Raw genomic sequence first — 14728 nt, 5'->3', positions numbered from 1 at the left:
TCAATCGCTCAAAAAAGGCTCGCTTCGTTTGTGGGAGAAAAGTGTAAAAAAGGCATGATAGCGGTGCTTCGAAACACGTCTACGACGTCTCGAATGTAAGCGATTGCAAAAAACAGCAGTGGACTGTATGAGTGTCTCAAGATGAGGCGAATCCAACAACGATTGTTCGCACACGAAACACCTCCAAGCAAATGGATACCTGCTTTTTTTTTACAAAATGTCGCAACTACACCACCATAACAACGCTGAAAAGTAAATTCCATAGTACACATTGATTTGTTTCCCAGTTGTTTTTCACTAAATCAGGAAAACTAACCGGCGAAGACGGATAATTCTTTATCACGACAATGCGAGTCCTTACATACCGACTTAAACAACAGCATTTTTGAGCGCTCAAATGAGTTTTTTTTATTCCCGTACTTAAAAGATAGACTAGTTAACGTTTTTTTACACCTGAAGACGCGTTCAGAACACATGTTTTGCAGATACCTCTATCAACCAAAGTTCTTCGACAGTTGGTTCAAAAACATGCAAGGGTTTGTGAATGTTGAATATTAAAAAAAAAACAACAAAGCGATTTCCGATGTTAAATATTTGTTTTTGTTCTCTAATCCCGAAACACAACCTTCGTTGTATCATTTGGAAAATTTTACGAAAATCTATAAACCACAGATGCACCTTTCAACTGAGATCCTCCGTTCGAATTAAAAAACATTAAAAATTGGAGAAAGGTTTTTGTGGGCGTGACAATAGTCCGATCTCACCTATCTGTCACAATTACAAGAAAAACGTGCATTAAGTTTTATCAAGATATCTCAGTTCTTACTCAGAGTATAAAAATATTTATAAAAAAAAAAATTACAAAATATTTACTTTCACAAGTAAACAATACTTTGGTAACCACAATTCATAATATTTTATCCTGAGAATCGTTTGTAATTCGTTTCTCAGTGAAAACGTTAAACAATTGTCTCCGTTAAACAAAATAATTTGAGGCGATTCTCGTAAAATGCTATCAGATGATTAAAAGCACATGACGAGACATTATTGCACACAAATAAGAACTTCTTATAACTTTTTTATTTCATCTTTTTTTTCAATTTCACTTTTGCAAAAAAACTTACAGCTAATTTGGCCACCCACACCATTTATTATTAACACAGCTAAATATATTTTCAACATCGCTCTACTATTCTGATGTGGGTTAGCAGTCCAAGAACCTGTTGCCGAACTGTCTCAACATTCTATGGTCTACACGGTTATATAACACCAGCTTATTAGCACTTCCCTGTTGAATTTCGCTCTTTACCATACGTCATGAGCGGAGAGCTACGTGCGTACTTGCTTGCTCACCGAAAATTTCAAAGTTTAAGCTGGCACAACCACCACCCACGCTGCATCGAAGTTAAAATCTGATAACGGGCTAGCGTGCAGCCATGGGCTTGTGCTAAAAGTGCGGGAACGCGAAAACACAGTTGCCGGTGTTATTTACGGAAGGGCAATTTTTGTTTACAAGCTAAATCAACTTATACTCGTTAACATGCACAGGTATGAAGGTACACCCATGGGAGAAACAATGGCCCTGCTGCAGCTACATAGGCGCCATATTGTTATTGTAACCATGTTTGTGAGTAGAGTACGGCGTTAAATTTATTTTCTTTATTTAGGTATTAAAGAAAACAAAAATATCGAAAGGATTTCCAATTGTTTCATTTTAAAGTGTTAATTGTGAATGCAAAAATATTTTCTTTACTATACTTTTGTCGGTTCTCTAATATTGCTAATGATTAGAAACCAATCACCATGTTATTTTTTATCAATTTATCCATTTGTAGATTTATGGGGGATCTACCTTGACGGTTTGAAAAAAACGTTCTGGGAAACAGCTGTTAAAAATCTCATCTTCCATCCGAATCAACTAAATAGTGAAAATTGATTTTTTGACACCTAAGCCCCCTTTCCGAAGACCAGGTCACATATATGTTTGTATGGTATGTGTCTCTAAATGATTTGATCGAAAGTCAGCTTTAAACATGTGTTTCCAAAAGCAGTGTTCTTTTGAAGTTTTGCCACAATTTTTAAAAAAGATCTTCGAAATCTGTAAATTGTTATTGACTCACTTACATATAGCGAGATGATGTTTGGGTAAGAGCTTTTGTCGTTTTCGACTTTTACAGTAATTTTTAGCATGAAAACATGATTAAAAATGCACTCTTTTAAAATTCATACCATTTTTTCAGATTTTCAAATATTCCAAAAAGCTTATGTCTAAACATATCTAGAGTTATAAGCATTAAGAAAAAACAAATATTTGGTTTTAAAGCTCTGAGGCATAAATCTATTGCCAAGAAGTCGATTACGTCGACCCGTTTTTGAAAGCAAAAGTGGTTTTTATCCAAGTTTAAAAATTAGTTTATGAAATAAAAGAAAATTGTGCAAATATCACGTGCAGTTTTTTTGCAATCAATCATCAAAGATAGGCCTGCAATTTGAACGCGAAGGAGGCGACTCCCATCGGTTATTGATCAGACTTGGTGAAGTGGGCTCTTTTCACATAATTTTTGTTAAATCTACTAGCAGTTGTAGTTTTGTTTCATTAGTTTTAATGGAAATTAAATTTGCAGAGTAATAAAGTAATAGAACTACCTGCTGTCTGACAACTGATTTTGAATAAAAAAGTGATTGTCTGCGAGCCAAAATGATATCATCAAATCAATTCATACATATCTGTGTGTGCACTAATTCAAATTTCTGGCACATAACTGTCTAACTAACACCTTAAGCTTTTGAAAAGCGGAACAATTTTACAAGTGTAAACATTGGCTCTCTGATTATTATTTTTCAATAGAACAATTTCATGAGCGCTGAAAATGTGCGGGTGTTCCTTGCCCTTAGATATGCTGATATGACGCGCTGTTATGCGTCATTGAAAAAGCGCCACAATGCAAAAAGTATCACCATAGCCATTAATATGATAATCATGGTAAATATGTACGTGTGCATATATTACAGCCGTGTACATATGTACTATTCACATATGTACTTTAGTCCATATGTACTCGTATGAACTTTTGTCTTAACTTTCAATTATGAGAGTATTTCTATAGATTTGTATACAAATATATATGTATGTAAGTGTTTACGTGATCGCTGGAAACGACCTGTACACAACGGACGACCTTCACATTGAAGCTCAATTGGGCGCGTTGAACGCTAAGTTGTTGTTTATGTCACTATGTGTCAACGCACTCCAATTACTATTTTGCCACCTACAAACCCACAAACATATAATATACTTATGTATGTATGTTCATGTATGTATTTATGAATATTCACGATTGGGATGTAGCATATGTGTGAACATATGTGGTTACGAGTGTGTGCTTTGCCGAATTGTAGACAAAGTGTGGAGTACCGATCTACCGATTATTCGCGTTTTTTAACTTCCAAAAATTAACTCACTGGTTAGTCAGCACCTCGAAGGTGTGAACAAATTGGGAATTGCATTGTTGCATAGTGAGTTCGTAGTAAAATACTCGTAGAAATTGCTGTTTGACAATGAACCTTTTGCGAGCATCCACAATGTTATGCGTTTAACTCGAGCAAAGGCTTAATAACGCATATGTTTTAAGTAGACGGTTATCTGTTAGGTATATGGTCATGCATAAATTATTGATATACATACATATGTATATGCATTTTTATCTTCTACTTTGTTCCGGTCTTCCAAACCGCTACTATCGTAGCTTATAATCGCCTTCATAATTACTCTTTAAAATTGACTTTTTTATATCCGGTTAGTTGAATTTGCGTGTATGTACCGCTCGATTTTCTGGTTGAATTTTTCCACATCAACTCAATGTATTATATCACAATCTTCACGAATGTGTATACATTGTGACAAAAGAGTTGTAAATAAATAAATAAATGTTTAATTATTCATCAATATTTATTTTGTCGCCTTCAAAGTAATCCCCACCACTTGTACCAACGATTTTTCCAGTCCTCGAAACACTTTTCACAAGCACTTTTTGGGGTGTCTTTCAGCTCCTTCAACGAATTTTGTTTTCGTTTTCCGATCGATTGAAAACGGGTTCTACGGAGCGGCAATTTCAGTTTGAAGAACAAGAAAAAATCACACGGATCCGGACCTGGTAAATACGGTGGTTGATCGATGGTACTCATTGCGTTTTTGGCTTTAAATTCGGTTACAATCGTGGCGTGGAGAACATGGTTTTTTGCTTTGGGCTTGTTTTTTTTTCCTTCCATTCAGATTATTGTTGACTAGTCTATTGGAATGTGGGATCGGAATTTGCTCGATCAAGCATGTTCAAAGAGACCTGTTTCCTCTTTTTGAAAAACTTCAGCTTTATCGGGCGGAGTGAAACGTTCTTTTCATACCTAAAATATCCATCATCCATTCACACGCACTACCGAGAGGTGTCGTTTGGCATCTATCTAACACTTGTCTGACTATTTTCAAGTGCCATATCCTTCACTTTTTTAATATCTTCATCAGTTGAAGAGGTCGAACGAGACATCTCTTCAACGAACGAGACATCTCTACCATTCGTAGGCTTGTGTTTTTAATGAAACTGAGTCCTCGTAAGCCTTTTTCATCATTTGGGAGAATTCCGTACTCGAAATTTGGTTAGAAATACAAAATTTGAGACAAATTCTTTATTCGATATTTTTATCCATTGTAATCGCGACGCACTACTGACGTGTACCAACTTAAGGGGCTATACCAGTGTAACGCATGAAAAATTAGGCGGTTTTCGTGAATTTTTTTAAAAGAAAGTACTAATTGAATGTTTCGACGTTCTATGGACGTAATAAAGTATATTTTTAGCTATATTAAAGATTTTTTTTTTACAAAAATATTAAAAAATAACGGAGTTATGTGCTGTCTGCGGAAGTGCCGAAAAAAAGTGCTGGCATGATTCCGGTCGAATGAGTAGCTGAAACAAAAAAACTCAAAATGTTTATTAAACTTAAATATATTTTCTATACAATGAACTACGATCTTTGAAAAATATCAAAAATTAAGAAAATGGCGTAGTTTTGAAAAAAAAATTCGTTTTTTTACGAAAAAAATTGTCGTTTTTTTTAATGTCAAATTGTCAATTTTCAACCAATCAAAAAGATAGTAGTCCATTGTATAGCAAATATATTCAAATATAGCAAATATATTCAACTATAGCCAGTTTTAATTTGAAGTCGATCGGTCAATTTCCCGTTGAGTTATGATGTCAGCAATTTAGAAAAATGTCGTTTCGAGAAAAACGCGTTTAAAGTTTCACTTATATTGTATAAGTTTGCACCACTGAGCGGTCGCTGTTTAGAACGCTGCCATACAAAAACTATTCAAGATACAGGATATTTTTAAATATATAAACTTTCGAAAAGGCAAAAAAAAAAAATTTTTTTTGAAAGTGTCACACTGGTATAGCCCCTTAGGCAGCTTGCTGTTAACAAACTGGTTGACAAATTGCGCTCATATTTGGCAGTAATTCAGGACAGTCTTATCATGCCTTCATTGTTGTTCCCAAATACTTGAACTTGGCAGTGTTCTCTATTAGGGTTCGTCGTCGAATTTGTGTAAGCAATTTCTTAGATTAAAGGTTGTGAATTCTACTCACCTGCCAAAGAAACAAAAACGCTTTTGCATTGTATGTGGTTACAGTTTTAATCTCGCAAGCCATGGAATGTTGGGCGATCTGATATAGAAGGCTATTTTTCTGAGATTGTCATGAAAAACACTGTGCGTTAAACTTAATTCCTTAAATAACTGAAAAAAAATCCAAATTTTTTTTTGTCAACAATAATTGTAGAAACTTTGAGGTGGAAAATAACTACTCGAATTCTTTAAAATTTTCTTTTTTAATATAATGTTTTAGCGAAGCATTTCATCTTCAACTTTAATCCAAGATACGGACACAACAGCAAATAATCATAAAATAATAGTTACAAAGTAAATAATGATTTAATTTCAGGATTGTTTTATAATTAGGGTACTCAAAACTTCTCATAAGGCATCATAAGTCATAAATTTTTACATTTGTAAAAAAAAAAATTAATGCGCGTATCTTCTAAGCCATTCAAGCTATAATAACCAATTTCGCTACGGGCAAATCTTTTTAGCCTCCAGATATTTAAAATGTAAACTCCAGTTCGAACTTTTTATCGAAAACATCCATCAAACTGTTAGATATATTCTAAAAATTCGGCTAATAGTAGTAGTAGTGTCATAAATGGGTTGAATCGGATCAATAATTCTTTTAAGCCCCATATACCTGATTTTCGAACTTCCGGCTGATATATCGTCAAATATGATTGTTATCTTAATGAAATTGACAGAGCGCATTTTTTAAATAACGGTGCGTGACTTATTTAGTATATTTATAAATTTACATGAAAATATTCTAGGGTATACGTATCTGTGCAATGTCAAAAGTTTGTGCAATCAGCACAGACCTATATAGTAATTTCCGAATATCATCGTTTAAAATCGTTTAGGTTGGTCAAAATGTGTGATACTATAGTGAAATTACAAACTTTTTTAAAAATTTTGTGGTTTAGCGCTTAATATGAATGAATTTGGTTTAGACCTTAGTCCAAACCCCATCTTTTTGCCACATTTTTTTAAGTTTTGCCAACACCTGAGGTCATTTTGATCTTAGCAAGTTTTAAGAGCTTGAAATGTTCTTTTGCACTCGAATTTGCTTTTTCTTACTTGTTCGTGTTTAAGACTTATTGAAAGATACCGGGTTTTCCAATAGGAATGATATGATTTCAAAGGGTCAATATACATGTGTAAACTTTTTGTCGCAATTTGTTGTCGTAATAATCGTCATTTTCATAATAGTGCTAATATGACAAAGAACCGCTCGAAGTAATGAAAATATTGCTGCCGTTCAAGCAAGTTTTGCTGATTACCGAAATTTGGATGTTGAGAAATGATTTGGGTTTGCATCTGTATAAAATTGTTCTCACTCAACAACTGAAGCCATTGGACCATCGTAAAAGTCGTGAATTTGTTGATTTTGCTTTGGATTAACTTGAAAATAGTAGAGAATTTTTAAGAAAATAATCTGCTAAGATGAGGTACTTTCATATGAGTGGTGCGGTAAATAAACGAAACTGGCGATTAAGAAGATGGCTAAGAATATCCAAAAATTATTCAAAAACTACCATTACATTGAAGCTGGTGTTATCGTTACTGTTAGAGCGGTATAGATCGATGATAACCCACTTTTTATGGCCTCAATTGAAAGAACTTGATCTTGACAAAATCTGCTTCCAACAAGTCGAGGACGAGACAACGGAATTATTGCTAGAAAATTTTATAGAAAGAAATAATATAGAAATTTTATTTCAAGAAGTTGTGACATTAAATGGCCTCCAAGAAGTTGTGATGTAACACCAATAGACTACCTCTTGTTGGGTTATTTGAAGTCATAGGTCTATAGCAATATACCAGACTCTCTTCAAGCCGTAGAAGTCAATATTGAACGTGCTATTATGACATACGACTTGATTTAGTGGAAAAAGCACTGTGTTTATTGAATTCGTTCCTGTAAAAGAATTTGTCGAGGCCATTTCAAAGATCTTATATTCAGTACTTAATTGTATCGATTGTACTTCACATTAAATAAAAAAATATTTGAATTTCCTTAAAAATTAGAAAACCATTAATAATAATTAATATTATATGCATTGTATTAAAAGTTAAATTCGATGAGTATAAACAGCATAATGTGGAAAGACCCAATGGATTTATGAAAATATGTTGGAAATATACCATGTTACATATGAGTAAAAGAAAAGTGCCTATTCATTAGGTACCCATCGGTTTTGTTTATAGATATCAGTTGCAAAAATAAGCATACTTCAAAAATCGTCTTAAAACAAAAGACAAAATGTACATAAAAGTGAAATTGTTACTAAATTAAGCTAAAGCAAACAACAGTTTATCACATAAAGAAAATTATTTATAATGTAAGCCACCGGAATATTGAAAAAATTTCGTTATAGGTATATGTACATACATAATAGGTTGCCAAAAAGTCTTGCGGTATTTTCGCTAGTTGGCGCTGAAAGCGCGTAGTTCTAGTTTTATTCGTCGCATCGGGTCATACTATACCTTTTTGGAAAGCTCATTTCACGCGCTAACACGTGTTCGTCGTTCGTGAGTTATAGCGTCGCAAAAATGCATCTCAAGCCGCCAATAAAATTTGTGCAGTTTGTGGACCCGATACAGTTTCCATTTCCACCGTACAACGATGGTTTCAACGTTTTCGTTCTGGTGTAGAGGTGGTCGAAGATACGCCACGCTCCAGAAGGCCTGTCGTCGAAAATTGCGATAAAATCGCTGAATTGGTCGATAGAGACCGGCATAGTAGCAGCCGTAGCATCGGTCAAGAGCTGGGCATGAGTCATCAAAAATTCATTTCAATTTCAATAAAAATAAAATCAATAAAAATACCGCAAGACTTTTTTGATAACCCATTATATGAACCATATGACTTTAAGACAAGAAACAATTTTTTAAGTTCACATTATTCTCAGCTGATGAAAATAGATACATGAAATAGATTATAGAAATTTGTTGCATAAAAATTATCTCGAAATGAAATGAAATGAAAAATATAGCGAAGAAATTGATGTTTCCAAAACGAGACTAAACTTCTAATTGCAAACGATGCTCACTCCTTAATAATAATAATGAAAACATTAGAAACAAATAAATAAATAGAAAATGTAAATTTTTAAAACACCTCATCTACTACACAAATGAGATTTAATTTATTGCTGCAAAACATAATGTAAACCAATACTTAATAAGCTTTTTGTTTCATAAATTAAATTATAATATTTTGGAATGTTCATAAGAGTCATTTGGATTAATAAAAAAGATGTTACCATTAATTCAACATTCTTTATCATGTTAAATTCAGAACCAATTAATGTGCAATTAACTCAAAAATATATTTAAAATACTAAATTTTAAATTTTAGTTTCTCATTTTCAAAAGTATAGTCTATACCAATGCAAACCAAACTGATTTTTTCCGAAATTTGACAATATGTGTGCCCATTTATTTCACTGAGCTACAAAAAAGTATAATTTTGTGATCTATATCTGAAAGTAAGCTACCGAAAACTGAGATGCAATTATTTTCGTTAAGATCCTGTAGATGTGGAAATGAATTGGCGTGCGAATATCCCTAGACTGAAAGCGTTTAGTTTCGCAGAAGCCGCAAAATACATGCTTGACATTGCTCTTCCTGGGTATTTTTATGTGACGATGGGGCTATGACTAAAGTTACCAGAAAAAAATTTGGTTAATGAAACTCAGCCCGATTTAAGTGATTTTCATCAATTTGTTAAATCATAACCCAAGAAATGTGTTCCGGAAAATTAAATATTTTAAACGAATTACTAAGAAAATGGTTTCTTAAATAAAAATTTTATAATAAGTTTTTTGGAAATTGTAAGAAAATGTGATAATAACACTAAGTCGAAAAGCTGATTTGTAAATTGTGCACAGATATGCAGTATATCATAGACTCTTTTTTCGTTTCGAAATTATTTATGTGATATAAAAATCCGTCCGAATGACTACGGACCACTGTTTTTTCCACGTTAAAATGGATAATTCTGTATGCCTTGAAAACGTTTAAAGGACTTGGTACTCGGTTTTCTATAAAATTCAGTAATGGACACCAACCTGCAACGAGGTTTGGGTCAAAATTTCAACTAAAAAATAGCGAGTTTAAACAAAAAAATAATCGCAATCAAAAGCTAAGACTTTATTGCACTTATTACATCCATCCATCCCTAAGTTTCACCAGAATAGTTCGTAGAAGAGTATATTGCTTACCTTAAAATTGTTTGGAATATGCTTTCTTTAAATAGTATTTTAGAATTTTAGAATAAATCGATACTTACTTAAATCGACTTAATAAAAATTGCATCTTTTCCGTGAAACTATTTTGTGTATATTGCTTATTGAAGATATGGGTGTTTTGTTTGGTTTTAATTATTGCTCGAAAGCCTGCTCAAATAAAGGGCTTTCTGAGCAACAATCAAAATTATACAAACACCCAATGGTTTAAACACATTATATACGAAACTCACTTTTATATAAATTTAGAATGGGTTATTTCAGTTATCATTAAATAGAACAAATTCTCACAGTAGAATCGCACGATATTTGCGTCGAAATGTGACACATTAGAAAACGTCCTAACGGTATGAGAACCGAAAACTAACTGCATCCGGTGTTTTCACTGACTTCCGATTTCCGCTGTGATCCTCAGCAGCATACAAATCACCACTGGATTGCTGCGTCGGCGCTGTGACCGCTGATTTAATTGTTGGCTTCGGCACACGAAGATTATTTGCATTGTCACACACATCTTCGAGCCGATGGAATGTCCTCAACTACCCACAATCGCTCAAGCAGCAACAAAACAAATAGAGTCCAACACACATTAAAATACACAAGCGCTCTCGTCCCAACGAAAATATTGCACGATTTGTGCACTCATTGTGTGTGCACATATACATATATTCATACGTACGTACATATGGGTATGCGATAGTGGATAGTGAGTTTCCGACTGATTTTTTCTTTGAGTGTTCGTGAGAATTTCGGTGGGCTGACTTCAATGAGTGAAATGATATAATGCTTAACTGCTATAATCCTTCTTTTGATTTGTTGTAGGCGTTCCACCCCTTTGCTTTTTAATGTGTTGTTGTTTTTAAATATTGCATTTACTAGGTCCGGCAAATAAAATATTGTAATAACTTGTGGGAAGCATACAATCGGATATAGATAAGGATATTTACATAAGTGCTGGCCAATAAGAACTAGTTTGGGCAGTGTACACGCCTATGTGTAATAACACCTAGAAATATTCCTCAAGCTCTCAGTTATTGTTAAATTAGCAGTAAATCGAGACAAAATTTCGAGTGCAACAAATGAAAATAATGTTGCCTTTCGAAAATTTAGTGCATTTGAATCAAGTAGAGGATATCTCTCTATATTTCTTAATTTCAAAATTTATTATAGTTGTACCTATTTGTATAATTTTCCAGTACTCTTTGTATATACATACATATATACGGTATATGTTAGTTCGCATACCTCTAATCTTTGATCTATTCTTTAATTTATGCTAGAATTTTGCGCCTGGAGTAATAGGATTTATGTTTTTAATCTTATGTCAATCAAACATAAACCCAAAAACTGTATATGTCATTTACACCTTTAACCCTTTGTCCCTCTCAGTTGACATCGTAATTGTAGCATAACACTCGGATGTCCCCCCCTAAGGAGACATTCAAGTTTATTAGTGATTACAGCGAATTAAGTTATTTCCGCGCAACTTTTTGGGACATGCATGTTTCTCTGAAGTTTTCTCTTGAAACAGCAAAAGAAATCACATTCAAATATCGTAGAATTTCTAAGAGATATATACAAGAACCACTTTGAAACAGCGTTAAGGGGAGTTTTTAGAATAAAGATCGATAAGCGAACCCAGCACGGCACTCTATAGTGTGATTTATATTTAAAAATAAACAAGCCTAAATATGGAGGAAAATATTTTCATAGACGATTTCAATCTGGTTTATTATTACTATATATTATTGTCAAACAAGCACCAACCCGCAGCCAAGGCACATTGGGAGTGTTTTAAAATGTATTATACTCTGCAAAATTATTTTTAAACAATAAAATATTGATTTTTTTTACAAAGAAACAGTTCTCGATCTCAACCAATTCATATCAGTCCAATAACATAATAACACGTTACTTAGTTCTAAATTATAATAAGTTGAACTGAGTAGCTGATATCCAATGTCCAAAATCATGCAGAGTGCAAAGGGTTAATACTACTTTCTCCCAATTTTTCATACTTTTTGTGAAAGAAAATCAAAGTAAAGGTCCAACTATAAGCCAAGAGTGAAAAAGGTAGATTTCACAGGAACTAAAATTTTTAGGAATGCTGTCTTGTTAAGGCGTAATGGAGTCAAAAAAACATTGTTTTATGTTTTTAAAGCTTGAACTTTGTGGAATATATTCTTTAGAGAATTTGTCAAAATATTAATTTCTTTTAGAGATATAGCTATTTCAATGACACGACATCCAAACTGGTTGGGCTGAAACTGGAAACTTTAAATGTATTTTTCTCAATTTTTTTATTTTTTAAAAAGTTAGTCATGTCTTCTATATCTATCACGCTATAAAGCAAATTTATTAAAAATTTAGGCAAGTAAAAAATGATAATTTAACTTAACTTAACGAATTTTTAAACTATTATTTTTTACTAGCATTTATTTAGATATTTGGAGGACTCCGTCGTGACAGACATGGCGTCCCTATAATTGATATGTTGTTTTTTGTTTTTTATTTCTTGCGACTAATTGTTGGGAGACTTGTTAATTACCTTTGAAAATTCTCAATTAAAGCTGCTGCAACATTGCCTTCGCATCACAAAATATATTGAATTGTTTATAAATTAAAACTTGGCTGTCTGACTGTTGTTGATTTTCGTAGGTCGGCAAAAGTGCAATTCCACTAAGCATATCCAACACATTGTGCACCGCGACCGCCATCACTGTCAGCTACCATTAAACAAAACCATTATTTCAACGCAACGATGCTGTGACTTTTAACGTATTGAATTATAAATGAGGTCAATTGTTACGGCAAGTGAAGCTATGTGCCAGTACACAGAAAGTAGTCCTTGTGCCTTTACTGCATCAGCGGTAGGAAGTGTGATGCATGTCGTCGATTTTAAAACAATTTCTGGTTTTGTTTTGTTTATCCACCTCAGTCTGTCAACTTGTTTACTGACATCACTGCCGAATGCTAGGAGTAACTGCCAGCAGGTTGCTCCTTTCTAAAGCAAAACAAATATAACTACCACGAAATCATTAGCTGACACGTTTCTTCGACTTGTGACGTCTTGCAAGTTGTATCCCGCAAAGAGTTGCAAGGACCCCACCCCCGCATGAGTGAGTGAGTTACCGATGAGGCTGACACTCTTTGAATTCGGCGATATTTAGATTTAAATGTCTTTTCCGATATATTATGGCATTTGTTATGGGTTTGCTGACAGAGCTCATGGGAATCTCTTGCCTTCGTAGAAAACGGATATTCATACAATGTTCAAAAAAGTATCATGCCCTAGGTTTCCGAGGTAACTAATGGTTGAATGACGTTATACGCAAACACACGTATTACCAAAATTATTTATATATGCGTATTTGTATATATATTCGCATGCTCCATAATCCAGCACTATATGTTTGCCATCCCCTGCGCAAAATAAAATATTTAAAATCTAAATTATTTACTCACCTCGCTAACATACTATTCACATACAGCGACAAATAGTTAAAATAACAATTTTGAACGGGCTTGACTTCAGTTTCAGAAGTATGAGTATTCATATTTTTTAAATAAGTTTTTGCAATATCCAAAGATGTCATGTAAAATATACCAGAATTATAAATGTAAAAGTTAGAGGAGAGTTAGTGGAAAATCAAGTTCTTTTATTATACATAAACATTAACTTTGGTTGCATCGAGGCTATAATACCCTTTACAAATACAAAATATTTTGATCGTCCAGTTTTTATGGCAGCAATATACTAAAGTGGTCCGATCTGACCTATTTCTTCCGAAAATGCATAGTTTTCTTGTTATAGCAGTCCGACAGATGTCGGCAGTTCCGATAAATTAGTAGCGTTTTGGAGAGAAAACTCGTATCTAAACAAAAAAATCAGATCGATATCTCAAAAACTGAGAGAATAGTTTGCGTATATACAGACAAACAAACATTGTTAAATCGATTCATTTCGTCACTCTGTTCATTTATACCATAATTCTAGATATTATTTAATTGAGTCTATAGTATTTAAAAAATATTAATTCCTCATACTGAAAGTTATATATTTCTTAACTACTTGATATCGGATGGTAAAGTGAAATAAATTTGGTAATGATTTGTGCATTATGGGATGGTCTCAGTGTGAAATTTTCGAAAAATCGGTTTTCGAGCATTCACCGGTTTCTACTCTCAAAGCAAGGGTTTTGAAGATATCTTGTTCTAATTTGGAGAGAATATTTTAAACATTAATCGCTATCACGCTATGGAAGCTTTTAATTTTTTTTTTAATTCTTCCTATTTTTTTTCTACGAAAAACTGTCGAAAAAAGGGGAATCGATACTTTTTGTACAAAAAGCCGCCATTTTGTCAAATTTCAGAAAAAAAAGAAAAAAAGCTTCCATAGCGCGAGAAGGACTTTCTGCAGACTAATATCTTTTTGAAATATTTGTTTTAGACCCAATCGTGGACACCGAACAGGACCGTTTTTGTTTACGTGTCATTTCAACAATTTACTTAACTATTATTCACCCAATAAGTAAACATAAGAAAAATCATTTTGTATTCGTCATGAATCTAATTATTTACAAAAAAACGAACCGATTACTTAATTTTAACATTTTCGCAGCTTTACACTGAGACGATCACTTATCACAATTACATTGGTTTATTGAACATATCTCTTAACCCACTTAAGCTATAATTACCAAATTCGCTCACGACCAATCCTGTTAGCTTTACACCATAAAAGTGAATGAAAACAAAAAATAACGGTAACGGTAAAAACGACTGAAACTGTGATAAATCAAATATAAAAATATATAAA

General features: G+C 33.3%; 1 protein-coding gene across 2 annotated transcripts in view; it reads right to left on the bottom strand.

The window, feature by feature from the left end:
- Nucleotides 1-14728, bottom strand: part of LOC126762016 (trypsin-1) — a 43224-nt gene that overhangs the window by 9924 nt on the left and 18572 nt on the right. Inside the window, exon 2 of one of the 2 annotated variants that reach the window (XM_050478493.1) lies at nucleotides 5643-5791. Coding sequence is in view for 1 of the 2 variants with exons in the window: in XM_050478494.1 (XP_050334451.1) it covers nucleotides 1125-1182 (58 nt within the window). In the remaining variant the exon portion in view is untranslated. Of the gene's footprint in view, nucleotides 1-1124; nucleotides 1205-5642; nucleotides 5792-14728 lie in introns of those variants that run through there. The other variant, XM_050478494.1, reaches the window with a different exon arrangement.

The sequence above is a fragment of the Bactrocera neohumeralis genome, chromosome 6, assembly GCF_024586455.1.
Source record: "Bactrocera neohumeralis isolate Rockhampton chromosome 6, APGP_CSIRO_Bneo_wtdbg2-racon-allhic-juicebox.fasta_v2, whole genome shotgun sequence".
NCBI lineage: Eukaryota > Metazoa > Arthropoda > Insecta > Diptera > Tephritidae > Bactrocera > Bactrocera neohumeralis.
The sequence above is the reverse complement of the archived record's forward strand: the minus strand, read 5'-3'. Positions and strand labels throughout refer to the sequence as shown.